The 20,808-nt window shown below is 36.9% G+C and overlaps 2 protein-coding genes across 2 annotated transcripts in view; one reads left to right on the top strand and one right to left on the bottom strand.

Moving 5' to 3' along the window:
• LOC113686116 (mitochondrial proton/calcium exchanger protein) overlaps window positions 1-5,957 on the bottom strand; it is a 13,897-nt gene extending 7,940 nt beyond the window's left edge. The window contains exons 1-7 of the mRNA XM_089198367.1: window positions 5,750-5,957; window positions 5,583-5,616; window positions 3,491-4,229; window positions 2,987-3,130; window positions 2,083-2,223; window positions 1,216-1,419; window positions 184-303 (exon numbers count right to left, since the gene is read on the bottom strand). Coding sequence (XP_089054493.1) covers window positions 184-303; window positions 1,216-1,419; window positions 2,083-2,223; window positions 2,987-3,130; window positions 3,491-4,229; window positions 5,583-5,616; window positions 5,750-5,774 — 1,407 coding nt within the window. The 5' untranslated portion in view covers window positions 5,775-5,957. The remainder of the gene's footprint in view (window positions 1-183; window positions 304-1,215; window positions 1,420-2,082; window positions 2,224-2,986; window positions 3,131-3,490; window positions 4,230-5,582; window positions 5,617-5,749) is intronic.
• LOC113686115 (WD repeat-containing protein 1-B) lies at window positions 5,948-20,808 on the top strand. The gene is made up of 16 exons (XM_027203715.2): window positions 5,948-6,102; window positions 6,303-6,424; window positions 8,971-9,061; window positions 10,330-10,477; window positions 11,059-11,239; window positions 11,957-12,034; window positions 12,623-12,703; window positions 13,525-13,616; window positions 14,330-14,471; window positions 16,075-16,156; window positions 16,455-16,608; window positions 17,412-17,496; window positions 18,018-18,128; window positions 19,336-19,509; window positions 19,709-19,853; window positions 20,022-20,808. Exons 1-16 carry the CDS (start codon window positions 6,087-6,089, stop codon window positions 20,126-20,128), a joined length of 1,809 nt encoding a protein of 602 aa, XP_027059516.2. The 5' UTR covers window positions 5,948-6,086; the 3' UTR covers window positions 20,129-20,808.

The following is a 20,808-nucleotide window of genomic DNA, read 5'->3' as shown; positions in this document are numbered from 1 at the left end:
GTCTGTTTTATGTAAAATAAATTAAAGAAGCACAATCATGTTATTGATGCTGAGATCATCCATAGCCATCCAGATCTGTCTTTTAATAGATCACAAGCAAGAACCAATTAATTTGAGTGTATCTTCCAGCTTGTTATAAGGCAATGATACATTGCAAGTACCTCACAACCTCTTAAAATTCACCTGTTTAAGTTGAGACCTTAATCTTGCTGCAGGAACACCAATAGCTCTCATTCCGCGAGCTTGGGAAGCTGACTGCAGTTCCTGTTCAGTGAGGCTTTCCACACCTTCTCTTTGAATTAACTATGGATTTTAATGAATAATACCACTTGGGGTGAGACACTTTCAATAATGGTTACCATAATGGAACCAAGTGGAGTCCAATTCTGTCTGTAATCATACAAGTGATTAACAAAATCAGACAACTGCCAAGCGGGAGACTGATTTGTTAGTCACAAGTATAATTACAGACAGAATTGGACGACACAAAGTCCTGTTACCAATTAATCAAAACTATGACAAAATTTGAGAAAGAAACTAGTAATTGGTTATACATTTTTATAATAAAACAACAGTTAACTTGGCAGAATGCGAGACAACAGCGCACACACAAGACGCGTTCTGTCCACTTACATAGGCATGATTGTTAACTGTCCTATTACACTGTCCAATTACAAGTATGATGCATACACTGTCAGATTAGGGCTCAAATAGGGCTGGTGATAACCAATTCCTTTCAAGAAGTTCTTTACAGTCTTTATTACATGTACAATCACGCTGAAAAAATGATTGAAGTTTGCACTAACAGTAAGTTCAGCATAGAATATTTATAATGACTCTTACCAGAAGCTCAGACCTATTATGTATTCAGTAATCATCAAAGTTAAACAACTCGATGTTAGGAAGTAATTTCTGATTGGCTAATCTCATGCTTTAATAAACTCCAGCTCTTGGACAGACATAAGTGCTTCAGGGTTATAATATTCATAATGACTCTGACAAATAATGATGATCACAAATTAAAATCTACAGTCAGTAATGCAAAAAAATGATAAATTTTGAGAGGTATAACTGGTTAAGGTATTAAAGTGTTTATTATCGGTATATCAATTTTCTTAGGTATTTCTTTTCTGTGTTTCTTTTGAGGCATTTTTTTTTTGAGCCTTGTAATATCATTCTTACATGCACATAAAAATTACAACTACAGCAACCTACCAAATCATCAGCTCTGAGCTCTCTTAATTTCATCCTCAGTCGAAACCTGAAGTAATTGTTTGTTCCAATGGTTGGCAACATCAACAGCCTGTTGATTGCTTTGAGTTGGGCACGACTCATGTTGTCTAATGTAATTTGATCCTCAAACAATTTGGAAAACCTTAAGATGTCTTCATTGCTAGGTTGTTGTCCTCTGCTACGGATCTGCCATCCAAACATAAAGCAAATTTATGTAAATGAGGCAAGGGAAACTAGGGGGCTAGTACATACATGCAGTTGTTCCTATGACCCTTTCCATGTCAAGATCAGAATGAAAATTCTCAGCAATGTCTGACATACATTTTTCATTATCATTGTTCTGAGAACTTGGTTTCTAAATGAAACAATTTAACCCTCAATTGTTTTTCTTTGATCTTTTCATCACATTCCAGATTGAAAATGTACTGATACAAAATAGGGAAATTCCTCTTTGGCCTGTTGTCTTAGGAGTGAAGGGGCTGATGAATTTGTAAAAACTTTAGCAAACATTTTATGTGGTAATCACTGTAAATACTCATTAAAAGCATTCACCCTTTAGTTAGTTTTAGAGAAGGGATGACAAATGCTTGAATATTTAAAGGTTCACTACTAAGTCTGTCACAGGATAGCCAAATTTCTCTTCCTTCATGGTTATGTTAGGTATATATATGTTTACCACATTCAAATTTCTTCAAAAATTGACTTTTCTAAAATATCGAAATTAACAGCTTTTAAAGAACATAAAACCACATCAAGTGATCAGGGAGAGTTTTTGCAGTAGGAAATATTTATCTATTATATGTAGTAATAACTACAATTCAAAATTTTTTCATGCCCCTTTTTCTGCACCTTTTCAAAGAAGTTTGCAAAGTCGGCCACGACCTCTTGTGTTTTCTTTTCTTTGGCTGTCACAGCCATTTCTTCCACTGTGTCTTGTAAAAACTTAGCCATCTGAATTTTCACTTTAAGTTGTTTCTTTTTGTTTTCTTCCTGATAAGTAAAAAAAGAAAGATCATCACACAATTGCAGCATTAAAATGCAGGGCTAAAGCTAACTGGCTAGTGAAAGTGGCTATTGGCAAACATTATTGATCAATCTAGAATTTGATGCTGGTAGTAATGACATGTTGAGCTGAAGAATGTTTTCTGTAACTTTATAGTCTTCAAATCAGCTGACATCTACCACTGGCCATAAGTTTAAAGTTTGTTTTTTATCTAATCAACCAAAAGCTGGCTGTCTTGGAGTAAGTTTGGTGAAAAGGATGAGGAAAAACAACTTACTATTCCTGCTAAATAGTACAGTGAAGCCCTGCTAACATGAACTTGGTTAAACTTTACCTCCCAAGATCTGATTGTTAATTCTCCCCTCTAACTGCTTCACATTTCCTTGAAAATTAGTTAAGAGAATTTGGTGCTGGATCAAGATAGCAGCTCCTACCTGATAAGTCTGAATACTCTAATTACCTGTTTGCTAGATAATGAATAAATAATAATTGTAGGGAGAAGTTTCATGTTAATCACCTCTAGGAGTTAGCAGGTTACCTCTTATAAAAGGAACTGAATGTGTGAAAATGCTTGTGAACTGAGCAAGAATAATGAAAACCAGATTCCCTGTTAATCCTTAACAAGATAATTGAAATTCAACACCATTCCCAAGAACTTGAACTCATGCTAACTCCAACCCTACTTGGTTTCTCTTCAGAGATTGAGTTGGTGGGTTTCTACTGTAATTAACAATTGTGTGATTTTCAAACCTTCTTGGATTTGTCCTCAAATGTACTGGGTAGCATGTTTGGAAAAAAGTAAACAGCAACTGGTAACATAAACTCCATGAAAGGAATCAGTACAAATACCAAAAATGGAACCAAGCGAAATATATCTGCCACTGTGCGAAGAAACTAAAAAGTTTAAATGATGAAAAGGATGAAAACTCCAGTCAGTAAAAATCCAAAAATACTTAGTATACAGCACACAAACAAAAAAATCTGGAAACACTTAGTACACAGCAAACAGTACATGTAAATACTAACAAGTCAGTCTGAGCTCAGCCCTAAACAAAGCCTTGCTTGTAAAATTATTTAAACAGCTTGGTTAGCTTCAACTTAATTTTCACCCTTAAAATTGTTTTTCTAAAAGTTTCAATAGTTTCAAAAGTTTGCAGAATCTGGGTTAGAGATACAGCCATGTAAATATATATGAAAGGATAAATATCAAAATATTCTTTTTAATTAATACAAATTTAGTCATACTCTTGTTACCTGACGTCTTTCCCGTCTGGACAACACTTTTCCATTCATGACCTGCCATAACCTACGAGCAGCAATTCTAACTTCAAAATACAAAAGCTTAAATCCATGATAATAATGTACAGCCTCTTGCTTAACCCTCTGCCACAGAGACTTCTTTGGCGCTGGAGATACAGCAACTATTGGCTCGATTTCTTCAGGGCTACATTCCATTTGAAAAGCTTTCTCCTTCAGCTTTTCTTTCTTTTCTTTCATAGCTTCCACAGCCTCCTCTACTTTGGACTTTTTTTCTTCATCTTCCAACAGTTTTGTTATACCTGCTTTGCTAGATGAGGGATCATAACTTATGCTGCTGGTGTGGAATGTCTGTCTTTGATGACCACACAGGAGACCTGTATGTTTAAAATTTAAAACGTTTCCACAAAACATTGTTCTGTTGATTGTGGTTTTCACAGGAGACAAATTTGCCTGGTTTGTACATGGCTTAATCCAGGCAAGTAGATGATGTCCACCAGTGAAACATTTACTCTGTACCTGTCTGTCCCTTTGTAGACACTTTAAAGTGTTCAATTCTACACTAAGAGCTGACAATCCAGGTATAGATTGATTGTGAACAGTACTTTTGAAACCAACAACACTCCTATGACTGAATGGAACAGCATGATTACAATGTCGGTGGCAAGGTAATTTGCACTTTGAGTCTTGATCATATCTTTGGCAAGCGACATAACTGGACAACTGATATGCATGTCTACAACAGAAAGGAACAAGCATTGCTTCAAACAATTGCTACACTTATACTTGGTAACCTTAGCCTTTGACACCCTAGACCTGATTGTTAATTCTATCATCTTGTGGTAATGATTCCACCCTTCCCCTCCCACCACATTCCCTGCTCCCAGGGGGGTAACTGATACCCTGATGATGAGACAGTTGACCATTCATTCCAAGGAGTGACCAAGCATGAATTTCTTCTCCTGACATCCATAATTATTATATCATTAGTTGTTCTCAATCCTGAAAAGTTTATGAGATATCTATCCTCTTCTGCCGTCTTTCGAAGTGTCATGACAACTGGAAACTTAATGCACTAGTAGATATAAGCCAGAAATCACAAAAGAAAAGAACTCAACTGCATATTTTGTGGGAATGTCAAACTACTAAGTTACTAAAAAAGATGCAAAAAGTAGCACCAGGAAACATTGGGTCAAAACTGGGTCAAGACTGGAATTCTATTATCACACTCACTTACTCATTCATCTCAACAAAATATGTAGCTTGGTCTCCCGTAGGAGGCATTATATGAAAATCATATACTTTGGTGAACTGCAGATTAATGAATGAATATAAAAGTGATCTTTACAGTGGTGAACACTAATTAAGCTGTTGTTAAAATAAAGCCTGAAAAAATTTAGGTCTATATAATAGTTGAACCCATGACCTCGCAATAACAGTGCAGTGCTCTACCAACTGAGCTACAGTATCAAGCTTACTGGGAGCTGGTCATTATGTTGGTTTGTAATGAGCCCATGTTTGAGTAACCACCAAATTTTTCGATCTAAAATCATAGTCGATGAATGACAAACAGTTAGGAGAATAACTATGTAGATTATGGGAGTGAAGGGGTTAGGAAGCCAAACAAATTGTTACCAAACTTTTAGTTAACAGATTAAGTAAAAATAGACTCGTGGATTAACTTCTAGCTTGAGTAGTTTTAGCATTAGCATCTAGCGTAGTCAGTTACGAATATAATTCAGCTACTAAATAACTCCCCAGGTCACATTCTTAGAGTTCATGGGTTCAAATGCTGTTGAGACACTCCGCACAAACAACAAACAGAAAGATTAATAATTAATCGTGATCAACACACAAATCGGACTCGAGCTTGGCAATGTAACGCACGCAATCACGTCAAAGGAGTTACTGTCCGAAACAGCATTGAATATCAACCATATAACATGGCCGATGCCTAAATCTCCACGTGTTGATGCCTGAGCTCGGATTTAAAAATTAATGGCGACTGTATAATTTTCTTGAACTGCAGATTCAATAATTTACATATGACATAAGTTCCTACAATTGCGTCACGAAAGTTACCACTTACCGATAATGTGGAGAAGAAGTATACAACAGCCGTTCTGTCGAAAATAATACATCCAGATACCCCAATAAGCGAACGAAAAACGTCTAAATGTTATAATAAGCTCAGTACATTTATATTCGACCATCCAGATTCAAAAGTTCAGTAAAACCACTCAACAGCATACTCACGCAGGTTACAAGAGTGCTGCAACATCGCCGTTTTGTTTTCTGGAATGCTAAAAATCACAGAGTTGATTATCTACAAATTACATAACCTAAATATTATAAAATTATCTTCTTGTGTGTTTTCCAAGACATCGATTACTATTTAGGCTTATCACATGTTGGAAATCACACGAAGACCGGCTTACACGACAGTTACTGGTCAGCGTTTGCCATATTAGACCATGGCTTGCATAGAGTTGTGGGATACTTGTTTGCCGGAAGAGGTGTGATCATCATCCCACAGGAAAACAATATTTCACAGAGATTTTCTGCGATTAACAGAGCACAGACGAGAGACATTATGTCGTTCGAGAAAGGTTAGTTTATCTTCATATTTTAGGATCGCATATGCTCTGATTTATGGTCTGTAGCCTTAGTTTATGAGAACAGTTTGTTTCAGCTTTCTTTGACAAACTCACTTTCGTGATCATGTCATCTTTCTTGAACATGTACTAGCTATCGTTTTTCTTCCAGCGATACGGTATCTTTTGAGACCAAGCTTATTCTTGTCTTACAGGACGTATATTTTCTACCTTACCGAAAACTGTTAGAGGCGCTCCAACAGTTTTAAAAGGCGATCCAAAAGGAAAAAATTTCCTCTATACCAATGGTACCAGCGTGATAATTCGCGACATTGAGGTGGGTTTAATTTATTTCTGCAAGATTATTTTAGCTCGGAGCTTGTCATTCGCAAAGCAGGGGGCTGAAAACTCAAACATACTGAGCAAATTTCGAAATGCATCTTTTTATTCTCAGCTGCATGCGATATTATTTTCGGAATTTTCCTGCACACTCGATAATTTCCTGTAGACGTTGACTCATGTAAAATTCATGTATTTTAAATTTCTCACCCACTCTGAAAATTTTAAGTGACGTAAGGTACTGTATTTCATTCGAGAATGTGCTTAAATGTGAAATAACAGCTTGAATGTGAAATTACTTTGCAAGGAGGTTGCATCTGATAAAGAAGATGTCGTTAGTGTAGTGGTGGACATAAACGGGCGGTTTGTCGATTATTTTTAATTAATAGTTTGAGTGAATTACAGCCAACATTGACCAAAAAAGGACATATCCGATCAACTATTTTTGTTTGCATAACTATTTCCATCTCCAACACTGCCATTTCTAATTATGGAAGTCCTGTGGAAGCCAACTCGCCCATTGTAGATTTTTTTTGTATTATTTAACCAGATTCTATGGTAAAGTTACAAACCAAATTTTTTTCACTATAAAATCCTCAAACGGTGTTATTTAGTATTTACAAAGCAAGTGAATAGTGTAAAATGTTGTCATATAAGGGCTTAAGGCTGTCAAGGCTAGTACTATTCCCTTAGGAGCATCAAATGAGACAAAATCGTGCCTCAAGAGTTTAATTTCTTACCATTTTTTGGTATACTGAAAGAAATATATTTTTTGGTGTCTGGGGGTATATACTTAAACTATTAATCACCTCAGTTTCAGAGAATAATTGTTAATTATTGTATCATAATTCTAATGGTCCTGGACTCCCCCAGTTATTTTGAGTTTTGTTAACAGAAAACCAAAGGTAAAAAGCGTTGTACAATTACAATAAAATTGTAAAAGTTTACCTTTTTTGAATTACTCCTTTTCAAAGAGAATCATGGGAGACTGGTGACAGTAATTTGCCAAGCAACCAATCTGAAGGCAATCTCACCATAACAGATTCAAACATGGATAAATATTACTTGATTTACTTCATCTATTAATTAAAAAGTAATTTTTTTAAATTTCTTTTTTTCCATTGATTCCTCTTTCACTGCTACTTCAGTCAAAGTACTAATTATAATAAAAAAAACTTTTTTGGAGTCTATTAAAGTTTTTTGTTTGTTTGAGATGGAATTTAAGTTAAAACGATTTCTGAATTTATTTGCACTTTTTATTTTTTACTTTCAATTGATAATTACAGGAAGTATGACAATGTGTCATTAACAGAGGGAAATGCAAATTAAAATGGTTTTAAATCATTTTGTCCTAAATTCAGGTTAAACTACAACATGTGTGTATGCATTCTTACAATGTAGGTTAAAACCTGAGGTAGAACCTTGGCTCGGTATTATGTCAGTCTGACTGAAGCATTGCTGTAATGAGATTTATGTAAAATGTACGTTACTTTGAAAACTCTGTGTTTCAGGAAGTGAGAGAGTGTGGGATAGTGATCTTTACTTCATAAAGAATAATGTTACATACATCAGTTTATATAAGTCTACATTTGCAAAAAAGATTTAAAAGATATTAAACAAAAAGAAAAGAAAGGATAGAAAACAAACTAACAATTTATGAATTTGACCAATAATGTTTCACCGTATTGTTTCTTTTTTGTGCTCCTTTATTGCTTTCAAGATTTTTGTTAATTCTTCCCTCAAGCTGCTGCACATTTTCCTTGTAAAGTAATTATAAGAATTTGGAGTTAGATCAAGATGTAACTTCTACCTCATGAGTCTGAGTATTCTCATTACCTGTTTGCTGGATAATGTATGGATATTGTAAAGAGAAGTTACATAATAATCAATTTTGGGAGTTGAACAGTTAATGCTTTGGAACTTAACTCCTGTTCAGAATCACAATTTAACCCTTTCACCCCCAGGAGTGATGAACATGGAACTTCTCCTTATAATTCCCTTACTTTATCCAGCAAACAGCCAATAAGAATATTCAAACGTATCAGATAGAAGTTGTTACCTTGATCCAACACCAAATTCTCAAAACTAATTTACAAGTTAGGATACAGTATGTGTAGTGGCTAGAGGAGAATTAACAATCAGATCTTGGGAGTTAAAGAGTTATTAAACATTTAGGGCTGGTTGTTTAAACAAAGTTTAGCTTTTGTTTAACCAAACTTCTTTCAAAGCCATCTTCAGTTTAGCCAAACGTCTTAATATACAAACATTTCTTTTTGGCAACAGTGTCAAGAGGGCCAAAAATTATCTGTGGAGGACATTTATTTGATCAAATCAACCCTCTTATAGAGATTAACTGAGGCCCACTGCTTGCTTAAAACTGGGGAGTTCAATGAACTCTTTCATTCAAGATGACATGTAGGAATGACCATTGACTAATACTTGATTGTTTCCTGTCACAGAAACATTTTGATATTTATGAATTTTGGGTCAGATTCTTTGAAAATTTTATGCTCATTTCATATACTAAATAAATTACATTTGCAGAACCCTGACATTGCTGATGTTTATACCCAACATGCCAAGGATACAACTGTAGCAGCATATGCACCCAGTGGATTTTACATTGCATCAGGAGGTAAAATATCCCCTGAGACCCACTGTGCCAAGTTCTTTCAAGGTTTTCCATTTTGTACCTAGAATGTAATTTTAACCCTTTCACTCCCAAGATCTTATGAGTCATCCTCCTTACTATCTGCCATACCATTCTCATAATGTTGGTTCAGGGAATTTAGTCTTAGATCAACCAATAATCCCCTAACTGATATTTTTCTTTATTCTCGTCACTAGTCTGTCTGGTATTGTATTGATACTGTAAGGAGAAATTCTGTCTTGATCACTCATGGGAGTGAAAGGATCAAAAGACTGTACCACCACATTACTTTCTAATCCAATAATTTTCAAGTATGTACTGATATTCTGTAGAGATATACAGAATTTTTAAAATAAATCTGTCCCTTTGGAGTGCTATTTTTTTTTTGGTCAATTAGCAAGTTGTATTCAGAAAGTAATGTTGCATCTTACAGTCCCAGACAGACAAAAATTAATGATTTCTTAGATAGGTATTGGTAGCTCTGATATTTGGTGACCTTTTACTGCAAACTGCAGTTTTAGGTAAGCTAATTCAAATTAATTCACAATGTACAATGGGATATGTGATTGGTGGGAGACATGTTGGTCTAATGGTAAGTGTGTAAGACTTCAGACAAGAGGTCTGAGGTTAAGGCCTGGTTGCATCCATGTGTTGTGTTCTTAGGCAAAACACAATACTCTCATAATGCTTCTCACCATCCAGGCCCCAGTTGTTTGAAGGTTGGATAACACTATTCACTGGATAAATCTTTATCCAGTGAATAGCACAGTATGTTTTGCTATCACTTACCTGCTGGATAGTGATTTATCTGTTGGATAGTGTTATCTGGCATTTATACTACTGGGCCCTGGAGTATGAATGGGTACTGGCGAATTTGTCAGGGAAGCTAGTGTGGTGAAATGCTGGATGGTAGCCTTGCAATAGACCAGCATCCCATTCAGGGGGGAGGAGTGACTCCTAGTTACTTAATGCTAAGGAGATTGGAGTAAGCTCCAGCTTGGTAGCCACTTGGCTTGGTAGCCACTTGGCTTGGGTACAGTTATGGTTAAACAAGTATTGTTCCAGTTATCGTAGTAAATACAGCACCATCAGTGTTGTCATTTGCAGCCACACATTCTTTCCTTCTGACCATTCATTTCAGTGGCAAACAATAGAACTGAGGCACACATCAGGTAAAGTGCACAAGTGTATAACTTAACAACATGACCTTGTATCTTTATAGTCTATCAATTCTTTTTTTTTTTTTTTTTAAGATGTCTCTGGAAAACTCAGAATCTGGGACACCACACAGGCAGAGCATATACTGAAATATGAATACCAGTCTCTGAGTGGTGCTATTAAAGATATCGCATGGTCTGAGGACAGTAAGAGGATTGTTGTTGTTGGAGCAGGCAGGGAAAAGTAAGCTATCATCCTCATTTCTTTTTAACAACTGCATCCCTATGTGGAGGTTGGGTGCTTCAAACATCCAGGGGCTTCCACTGTTGGCAGCCAGCTCCCAGGCAACCCAGCCATGAACCCTCATGCAGGAAAGGGAAACAGGCACCCATCACACTGAATAAACAGTGGAAAGAGGGAGGGAAGGGTGGGGAAAACTGCCACTCCTCCAAATACTTCAAGTTCATGCTCAATGCACATGCAAGAACACCTCAAATGAAGAGCACATTGAATTCCTACACATGCACATATGCAAAAAAACTGCTGACTACTAGAGAACACTGATGCTCTTTGTTGTTACAGTAGCTCCATTAAATTGCATTTATCTGCATATAAAAACCCTGTCCAAATAATTTTCTGTTTGTCTGTTAGTCTCTGTGTTAGTCACAGTTTTTATTTTATATTTAGAGTAGCTCTATAACAGGAAGACAAATGGCCCTATTCAATGACTGGTAAATTCCTTTACCGATATGCCAGTTTTGAGCCAGTGGCCTGCACAAGTAACAGTGTATCATTAATTTGCTGGAATATTACTTTGCTTTTAGATTTGCTAATGTGTTCCTATGGGATAGTGGGTCTTCGGTGGGTCAAATCACAGGACACTCCAAGGATATAAACGCAGTGGATTACAAACCCACTCGTCCATTCCGCATCTGTACTGCAAGTGAAGATTCTGATGTTGGCTTTTTCGAGGGACCACCCTTTAAATATCATCATGCTAACAAGGTTGGTAACACTGACCTTAATTTATTTGTTTATCAAATTCTATACAATTTTATTGATTTGACTGACATTCATAAAGATCCTCTACATCAAAAATGTTCATTTATCACATGTATGTATGATTCTGATATTATTTAATTTCCAATTCTTGGATAAGTTGCTTTTATTCTCAACCCAAAATTAAACTGGAAGAGACATAAGCATTTAGTGGACTATCATTAGTATTCAACATTCTGTTATTGAAATACACTCTTGAGCCCTAACAAGAGGAGCTGGATTGACCCATGGAAATTTTCTGTCAGACTTACTACAGCAAGTATCTTTTTTCTATTGAGTATACATGAACTGAAGAGAATCGCATTTCATTCTTGTAAAGTACAATTGTTCCAAACATATATTCATTAAGCACCAACTGTTTTGGCTTTTTCTGTAAATGAATGAGATGAATCAAATTATTTGCACAGGTTGACTAACTGCACCCAATCTCTGAGGCCTTGATTGCCTACTCAGATCTCAAAGATTTAACAAAAACCATTGAAACTAGATTTCACAAGTTTGGGAAACTCTTCTTTTTTAAACACATTTTTTTCCAAAAGTTTTTATAGCAGTGGATTTATGGTTTTTACAGGAATGGTGCATTACTTCAAACAAGTTTGTTTTAGGACAGGCACTATGATAATGGATAGCCCATTGTTTCCTTTCCTTTTTTCATTTAAACAGAGCCACACCAACTTTGTGAACTGTGTAAAGTACTCTCCAAATGGTGAACATTTTGTGTCTGGTGGTGCAGATGGCATGGTATGTCTGTTTTGTGCTCTTGAAATAGGAAAGTGTTTAATACAACCATGTGACTATGTACAAATGCTATACAACAAGTTAAAAGAAACAATTGGTGTACTGTAAGTGGAATTGTAACTCTATGACTGTATATTACAGTATGTGAAACTAGCAAAGTGCTTCTCAGCCAACTGAGCTATCAATTCATGACGATCATGTTAGTAATGTATATACCCTTGAAAGATGAGGAGATTTAAGATTTAGCAAATTTATGGTAATATGCCTCAATTTTGCTCGTGCAACTAGAGTATGTATGGTTGTACTTTAAAATTGTGCTGTATCTCATAGGAAAGAATTATGAACACTTTGGAATCTTCCCACTATTAATTTTTTTATTATTTTGTTATATTTATTTCCCTTGGTCATTATCATAATCTGAAATGAAAGAAAATTAAAATGAAGCTGTTTTGAAAATTGTTTGAAATAAGGAAAGAATTAACACAGCAATTTATGCAACAATACATGTAATTCTGTGAACATAGCTTGGTTTGTTTTTATGATGAACTCTTTATTCTGATCAATATTGATATTGTTGTTGTCTTTTTTTAGATTTTTCTTTATAACGGTAAGAGTGGAGAAGAAATTTGTGCCTTGGGTGGAGGAAAAGCTCACAAAGGGGGTGTGTATGGGGTGAGTATTTTACTGAGAGTGCAAGACTTTTCCTAGTCTCATCCTGCAGTTATGAAACTTTTCCTTGATAGTGTAATTCCTTGAAGTCAACAAGTGGTGTTGCTGGATACATATCTTATTTCCTTGAATAAGCACCCATGCTGTAATAAGTGCCCTCCCCTGAAATAGCACCCACCCCCAGGCCATAATTTCCAACAACAAGTGCCCCCTCAAATAGCTGCTTTTCCCTCCTCCCCCCTCCCCCCCTACACCTCCTCCCTCAATTTCTTAGATAGTGGGAATACATGGAACATCTGTTTCTGTTGCCACTTTATTTATACCTTTTTGAGTTTCAAATACTGTGGAATCAGTGCATAGGAGAATAGTTTCTTTTCCCTTCCAGGTATTTCTATCTCCATGTGCTTGCAGAGTTCCTTTATGTGTTATTTAACAATAGTCTGATTATTATTTTGCATATTACTGATTGCTTTTTAAAACCCTTTACACCCTACAATCAGAAAGCAGTAAGATATTGACAAGGAGAATTTTTTTAACAATCAAAAGCTTGCTTAGTTTGTGATAATTTCCTTTATTCTTCTGACCTTAATGTGCAACTAACATGTAGGTGTGATATTGTAAGGAGAAAGAAGGTGCTAGTTACTCTTAGGGGTTAAAGGGCTGATGATCATCTGAATGGGTTTCTAAGTGACCTGAGACTTGTCTATCCTGATGAGGTGGAGGACACCTTGAAATGCTCCTCTTCTCTCTTTTTGTAGCATTGTTTAATCCTTACTGGATGTAAATTACAGTGTACTAACAATAATTTGTCTTGACTGTCATAGGTATCATGGAGTCCAGACAGCAAATTTGTTCTCAGTGCCTCAGCAGACAAGACTGCAAAAATATGGGACATAGCTGCTAACACTGCTTCTGTGTAAGAAATTCTAAAGCAGTTCCCCCCACAGTTATGTGCATAGTAGATCCATCAAATTTTGTTTGCAAGTGAAAAATACAAATTTTTATTTTAGGTAACAACACGATTATGAGTGCAATTTGGTGTCAGTAAGCATGCGTATATTTTTAAGAGACTACAAAATTTTACAAACCCGTAGGGCAAGTGAAATTTTTTAGTCTTTGAAAAATTTACAAGTGCATATTTACACACACATTATTACTTGTTAATGATTTACATGAAAAACATCAGAGAAAGTCAAAGATGGATGAAATGTTGGCAGCGCACACTATTTATAATTTGCAATTGTGTTACAACTTTGCATTAGTGTTACATGAAAAATGCACTCGTTGTTAGCCAATCAGACACGCATTATCTTTTCTTGTATATTATTAGTATAGTCTGTGATAATATCTTCTTGCTCAAGAGTACTGATTCTCCATGAATAATATACATACTTGTTGACCCTCACCCTCCAGTCTAGTCTTGATTATTTCCCAGAAGTGATGGAAAAAGTAGATTAAAATTCCGTTGTTTTGGCTTTAAACGTGTCTCATTATTAACCAAAAATTTTTAATGTGACCCTTTAAGAAGAGAAAAATTTGGTTTAGATTGGAATCACCATTTCAGTTAAAAAATAAAAAAAATTGGTTCAGATTGGAATCACCATTTTTGATTTGTTTGTTTTCTGTTAGTGAGTTTACATTTGGCACAGACCTTGAACACCAACAACTTGGCTGCTTGTGGCAGGGAGATTACCTCCTTACTGTTGCTCTTACTGGAAATATCAACTATTTGGATAAGAACAGTCCTTCCTCCCCAAGCAGAATTATTAAGGTATGCAGTTTACATGTGTAAACCACTGAGAGTACCCTCTCACACCTACGGTTAGGAATTATTAGATGAGGTTGAGCACGGTATCATGAATTATCAATGCCGAGGTCTGTGTTATCTTCCGAAGCCTTCGGCTTTGGCAGATACCACAGACGCAAAGTTTCATTGATAATATATGATATCATGCGAAATCCGAATTCATTAATTGTTTTATTAACCCTTTTTAAACATTCTGCAAAAGAAGACACTTCTCTCTGAGATTGCAGAAGTGTGAGAACACTAGACAGCCGAGGGGCTTGGTAACTGGGAAAACATTGAACTTGAAATGATAACCCAATATCTGTTGCAATTATTGGGTATATATTTATATATATATTATCATGTCAACTTTACACGCTATTGTAAATTGACTGTATGCTCGCGGCCTATCAGAGGGTCATAATAAGACTAATGTGTAATTATTCCACTTGTGTGTACCACCGCTTTACATGCATATGTAGTCTGTTTTGTTTCAAAAAGGTTACGCAATAGTTAAGCAATGATTTAACCCTTAAACTCTCACGATCCAATTGGTCATTATCGCTGCCTACTGTCACACATTTCCGTGTAGATTAGACTGGAGAATTCATTTTAAATCAAGATAACACTCTGTACAGTCAATTCCCATTGTTGCGGACAGCCTCGGGGGGAGATCTAGTGTCCGCAATAGCGAGACTCCGTAATAGCGGGGTACGAGAGAAAATAAATCGGTTCGTCTCTAAACATTTGAAATGGTATATAAGTAACCAAACGAAAAAAAAAACCGGCCACAAGCAGGAAATTTTCATGTTCGCACCCAATTGAAGAATGGTTTCTTTATTTTCCTCTCTCGTGATGTCGCTTTTTATTATGTGATTCAGGATTTTGAACGAAGTGTCCGCTATAGTGAGAGAAAAAAACAAGGGAAATGTCGCGCTGGGGGGCTTGCAAGTGTCCACATTTCCGTAATAGCGACTGAGTCCGTAATAACGGGAGTTTATTTCAGTCACATGCCGGGGTGTCTGTAATAGCGTGGTGTCCGCCGGGCGACGGTCGACTGAAGCTGGAAAGTGATTCTGTTCTCATGACCTGATTGCAAAGTAGTACAATGGAAGTGTGATGAGAAGTTACTACTTAATTACTTGTAGAAGTTCGAGGGTAGATAGCGAGCGAATAAGATAGGATTGACACTTAGTGTGGTCCTGCTGTGTTGAGGTGAATTTTAAGTATTGAACCTTCGACTAACTTGCAACTCTTAACGCAGTAACTCTCAAAAGTGATTAGCACATAACTTCTCCCTAGAATATCCTTACATTATTCAGCAAGTAGGTGACGAGAATACTCGAACCTATTCGGTAGGAGTTGTTATCTTGTTGTAACACCAAACTCTTGTAACTGATTTACAACGCGTTGTGTAGCAGCTGGAGGAGAGAAATTCAAAATCAAATCTTGGGCTTTTAAGGGTTAAATTGAGTGCATTTGGAAATTGTGTGATTGAGATGACAGGTTTTATATGCAGAGCTGTCATTTAAATGTTCCCGTTTTGATTTTTGTCTTGATACTTCATCTTTATTGCTTTTCCAATCAGGGCCACAACAAGAACATTTTGTCCGTTGCTTCTTCTGAAGATGGCTCTACTCTGTACACTGGAAGTTTCGACTCACGAATTTGTATCCTCTCAAGTATTATGTCTTATGCATTCACAAAACATGTGAAATTCTTGGAGTCCTTCAAGCTTCATCTACATGTATGAGTTTCTGTGTAGAAAGATACTAGGTTACTTTAAGGAGTTCGTGTAACTGCCAACAAACTTTGTTTTGTGGAGCTCGTTGCCCCTGTAAATGCTTTTTTTGCCCTTACACAAAGCAGAGTTTCGTTGCTTTACTTGATTCTCATCCGCAGGTTGAAATAAATGTATCTTACTAGAAGTTGTGATGTACCTCTGTTGTAAAACTTAACACGCTTCAGGTCAATGGGATGTGAAATCTGGAAATGCTGAGACATTCAAAGGCAAAGGTCACACAAATCAAATATCAGACATGGTTTTGTGTGCAGATAAGTTAGCCACCTGCAGTATGGACGACACCGTCAGATTCACGTCCCTGAAGAGTCTGGAATATGGGTTAGTGGAGTAACACCTCATGTAATGATGCAAGCTCATTGTTAAGGCTCTAAAAAGCCTCTGTAGGTTGATAAATTTCCACGGCTTCCAGACAGAAGATGATCGGAGAGAGAAGGAGAGGGGGAATGGGGCAAAGTGAGAGGCATAATATCGGTCGATTTTTTTTTCATTTGTCCAGTCGTCCAGCTTTGGTGGATATTTTTTAAAGAATGAATTTCGCTGATTTTAAAAAACACTTCATCCTTTAAAACAGAAACAAGACTGTTTTGGCTTACAAATGCAATTGCGTTTTGTGCTGAAACGCTACAGTAGTTAGCCCGAGACCATTAACAGTACTACGGTGTAACAATTTCCACAGCGAATTCACGGCATTATTATTTTGTCCCGTGTTTTAATTTAGGGGTGGAGGAAGGATGTGTTGGTTATAAGATAAGGGGGCTTACATGAAGCTTCAAGCTCAACTATTAAAATCAATCAGATGGAAAGCAGGTCACAGGGCACCGAGAGACACTATATAGAAACTGCATTTAACCTCCTAACTCGCAAATCAAATTTGTAATTCTACTTACTGTCAGCTATACAATTCTTATAATGTTAGTTCAGAGAATTTAGTATTAGTAAGATTAACTAACTATCCCCAAATTGATATTTTTCTTTATTCTCATCCTTTATCTGGTTGAAATTGTATTTATATTGTAAGGATAATTTTCTCTTGGTAACTCACGGGAGTTAAAGGGTTAAACATCATTGCTGCGTTTCAATTTATTTTTATTTTTGACTGATTTTTGTATTTTTCCCGTCAGGTCTGAAAGTACAGGAATGCAAAGTCAGCCGAACGGCCTCGACTGTGGGAAAAATGGTCTCACTGTTGTGGCTTGTTTGAAAGAGGTAAGGTAAAAATAGAATTGTTGCAGCTAACCCGAGGTTGTTTGTGTTCCATTACCTTACCTCGCTCTCGCGCTAACTAAAACCCAGTGCGACTTCATTACCCTTGTGTTGCTGCGCTCTTATGTTAAAAGTTAAACTGTTTTCCAACAATGTTTACCTTGGTTCTGATTGGTCAGTGCAATTACTTTGCGTTTGGTTTGAGCAGTTCCCCCTGTTTGGCGAAGTCCTTCGTGCGAGCAAGAGCCAATTGGTATAAAACAAACAAACAAACAAAAAAACAAACAAAAGATGATGTTAACGCGCCGTGCGAAACTGTGGGAGGGAGGCATGCAAACATCAATTTTGATTTTCGCTGCTTTTTTTTTTTTTTTTTTTGAAAGAACTGATCGTAGTTTACGAACTTTTTGATGGCAACGTTGTTTTCATGGGGTCCTAGCAAACAAATTTGCGATGCTTATTGCTCCGCAAGCGCATTAATTCCATAGTCCTTCCACTTACTATCTAAGGTTTCCTTCTAACAGATTGTAGTGTTACAAGATGGCAACGTTGTGCATTCTCATCCTGTGGACTATGAACCTCAGTGCGTTGCTATCCACCCTGGGCAGACAGAGGTTGCAGTAGGAGGAAAAACGGTACGGCTTAGTCGTGGAGTTACGTGTTTGGATGCCATTCTGAACGCGCAGCAAGGCTTCAAAAAGAAAATTTTACATACTCGCTATTTGGGGACCTAAGTCATAAAATGGCTATAGTTTTGGAGGTTCACCCCGGCGATATCTCAGTGATTAGTACTCATACAAAAAAAAGTAAAAAAAAGGCAACATTTTTTAGATAAAAGAAATCAAGGGAGCATCTACAATGTTGTAAGCAGATGTTTTATGTCACTTTTACTGTAGCCATGAATACTTAGGAATACAAATGTTGGAGCTTGCTTTATGACCGCCGAACGCATGTCACCAAATCGGCGACTTTGTCGCAAATTTAGTCGCTAAAATTTTTCTCTTCTCGCTACGCACGCGAATAATCATGATAGCAGCTAGGAGTGCTACCCATATCAGGCTGGGGATATACTGTAAGGGTTAGAAAGATATGACCCTCTCCTCTCTTTCCCCCTCCTCCTCCCCTGAAGCCGGGATGAACTGTTCACAGTCGCTAGACTAAAATACAACAACCCATGTGGTAATTCCCCACAGAATCCTTATGATTACGTTTAACTTAACGATTTCATACTTAACCCTTTAAACTCCCATGAGTGACCAAGGCAGACTTTCTCCTTACTTTATCAATACAATATCAAGCAGGTTAATGATTAAAATTAAAAAATAAAAATATTAATTAGGGGATTATTAGTTGATCCAAATCCAAATCCTCTGAACAAATATCACAAGAACTATCTGGCAAACAGTAAGGAGAATTGCTAATGAGATCTGGGGAGTTAAAGGGTTAATTCACATACGAGGCTCTTCTCCCTCGTAGAAAGGGCGTAAGTTCTCAGTTGTAAAAGACGGTTGAAAAAAAAAGAAAGAAAAAAAAGGAAATAACGGATCAGCCTACTTCTTTCCAAGAAAGGTGACCTATTGAGACTTAGTGAGTCCCAGCTGTTTAAAAAGAAAAAAAAATCATCAATTTTTTTTCCCATGTGCGAGCGGTAATCAGGCGTCACAGTATAGGTGATCAAGGCGCACTGTGCAATACACTTTACTTTGAAATAGAAGAAAGCGAAATTTAAAAGTGGCTCAAAAACCCAGAAGGTAAGAGGCAAGAGAACAGTGAAAACAACCCTAATGGATATTTACTATTTGTTAAAGTGATATTAATATCCCTTTTCACTTGTTTTACTAGAACGAAATTCATATTTACACTTTGGACAAAAATACTCTGGTCACCAAGACGAGCTGTTCTCGGTCATCAGCGGTTAATGTAGTGAGTGACTTGGTGTACTCTCCAGATGGTGCTTACCTGGCTGTGGGCGATGATAACCGCAGAGTATCTGTATTTGACTCTGCTGATTATAAGGTATGACACAAGTGTATGGCATACATGCAGCTGATAGCCAGTCTTTGAGAGGCTCCCCCTACCCTTCCCCACTCCCCCCCTTCCCCCACTCCCTCCCTTCCCCGACTCCCGCCCTTGCCCACCCCCTATTTAGCCTTTGGTTTCCCAGGAACTTAAACAGCTATTGACTAAATTTATCGTTTGTTTAATTATTTTGAAGTTGAAGTTTGAGTTGACTGGACCTCAAGCTCGCGTAACTTGTGTAGCGTGGGCACCTGACTCACGGCATCTTGCCTGTGGTGGACTGGACACCAACTTGTTCATTTACGACTTAGAAAAGACCAATGAGAAGATTCAAATAAAACGTAAGCCTAGATTTCTCTAGTAACTGTTTTAATGTTCTATTTTGTAGCCTGTTCAATAGCTTTGAATGTTTGTAGTTAAGATATGTGACCCTTCACGATGACGCAAGAAAAAAGGTGACGCGTCAATTTACAGAGCATGCTCATAGTATTTTTTTGATGCCGTTTCAGGTGCTCATCCTCAAGGCATCATTTCGCGAGTTACGTGGTTGGATAATAACACACTGGCCAGTGTGGGCTTTGACTGCTGCATCCGTTTCTGGAACATAACTTACTAGATTAATTCCCACCCATCCCTCCCTCGTTTACGTTTCAATTTGTCAGCTTTGTGACTAAAGTAAACCGTAAACACTTCTTCCAGCAAACAAGTGCCATTTTGCGCCAACATTTTTTACAATGCACTTAACTATGTCTGATTATATGAAAAAATGAGGATTTTGTTTGTTTACATTAAACTGAAGCGTGTAATGTGAATATAAAGAGTTAATATCAAAACTTTAATTTTCAACAAGTTACTTGTATCTGCTTTTCCTTTTCGTATTTCGTCAGCAGAAAAGCAGATGACATCCTTAAATAGTACTTAGGCTGCTGAAAATTAAAAAAATTAACGGGATGGGGGTAATTTTTTGGTGGCTTCACTTTCTTCTGGTCAAGTGCAGAATGAAAATGCGTCCGCAAAGATGGCGTGTTATTTGCTCTCGCGAGCTAAGTGTTCATTATAGATGTGAGGATCTGTTTTCTAGGTCACTTGAGAAACTAATTTACCCAACATCAGCAATGTTCCGAACAAACTTCATTTTCAAGGCCAGTTTTGGGACGTAGGGATGGGAACTGAAGTTAAGAGTAGAGATACTTCGCAGTGTTCAGATGTTTTCACATTTGTAACTTTGTAAAACTACCCGTTAAAAACGGTGTTTTGATAATCATTTGATTAATAAAAGAAATGCTATTGAGGTTA

Source organism: Pocillopora damicornis, chromosome 2 (genome assembly GCF_964200805.1).
Source record: "Pocillopora damicornis chromosome 2, jaPocDami1.2, whole genome shotgun sequence".
In the NCBI taxonomy this organism is placed as follows: domain Eukaryota; kingdom Metazoa; phylum Cnidaria; class Anthozoa; order Scleractinia; family Pocilloporidae; genus Pocillopora; species Pocillopora damicornis.
Note: the sequence above shows the minus strand (reverse complement) of the source record. Positions and strands in the feature narration are given on the sequence as shown.

Coding starts and splice junctions, on each gene's coding strand:
- LOC113686115 (XM_027203715.2), top strand. Junction 9,062..10,329: donor ATTTTACATTGCATCAGGAG/GTAAAATATCCC, acceptor TTTTTTTTTAAG/ATGTCTCTGGAAAACTCAGA. Junction 11,240..11,956: donor AATATCATCATGCTAACAAG/GTTGGTAACACT, acceptor TCATTTAAACAG/AGCCACACCAACTTTGTGAA.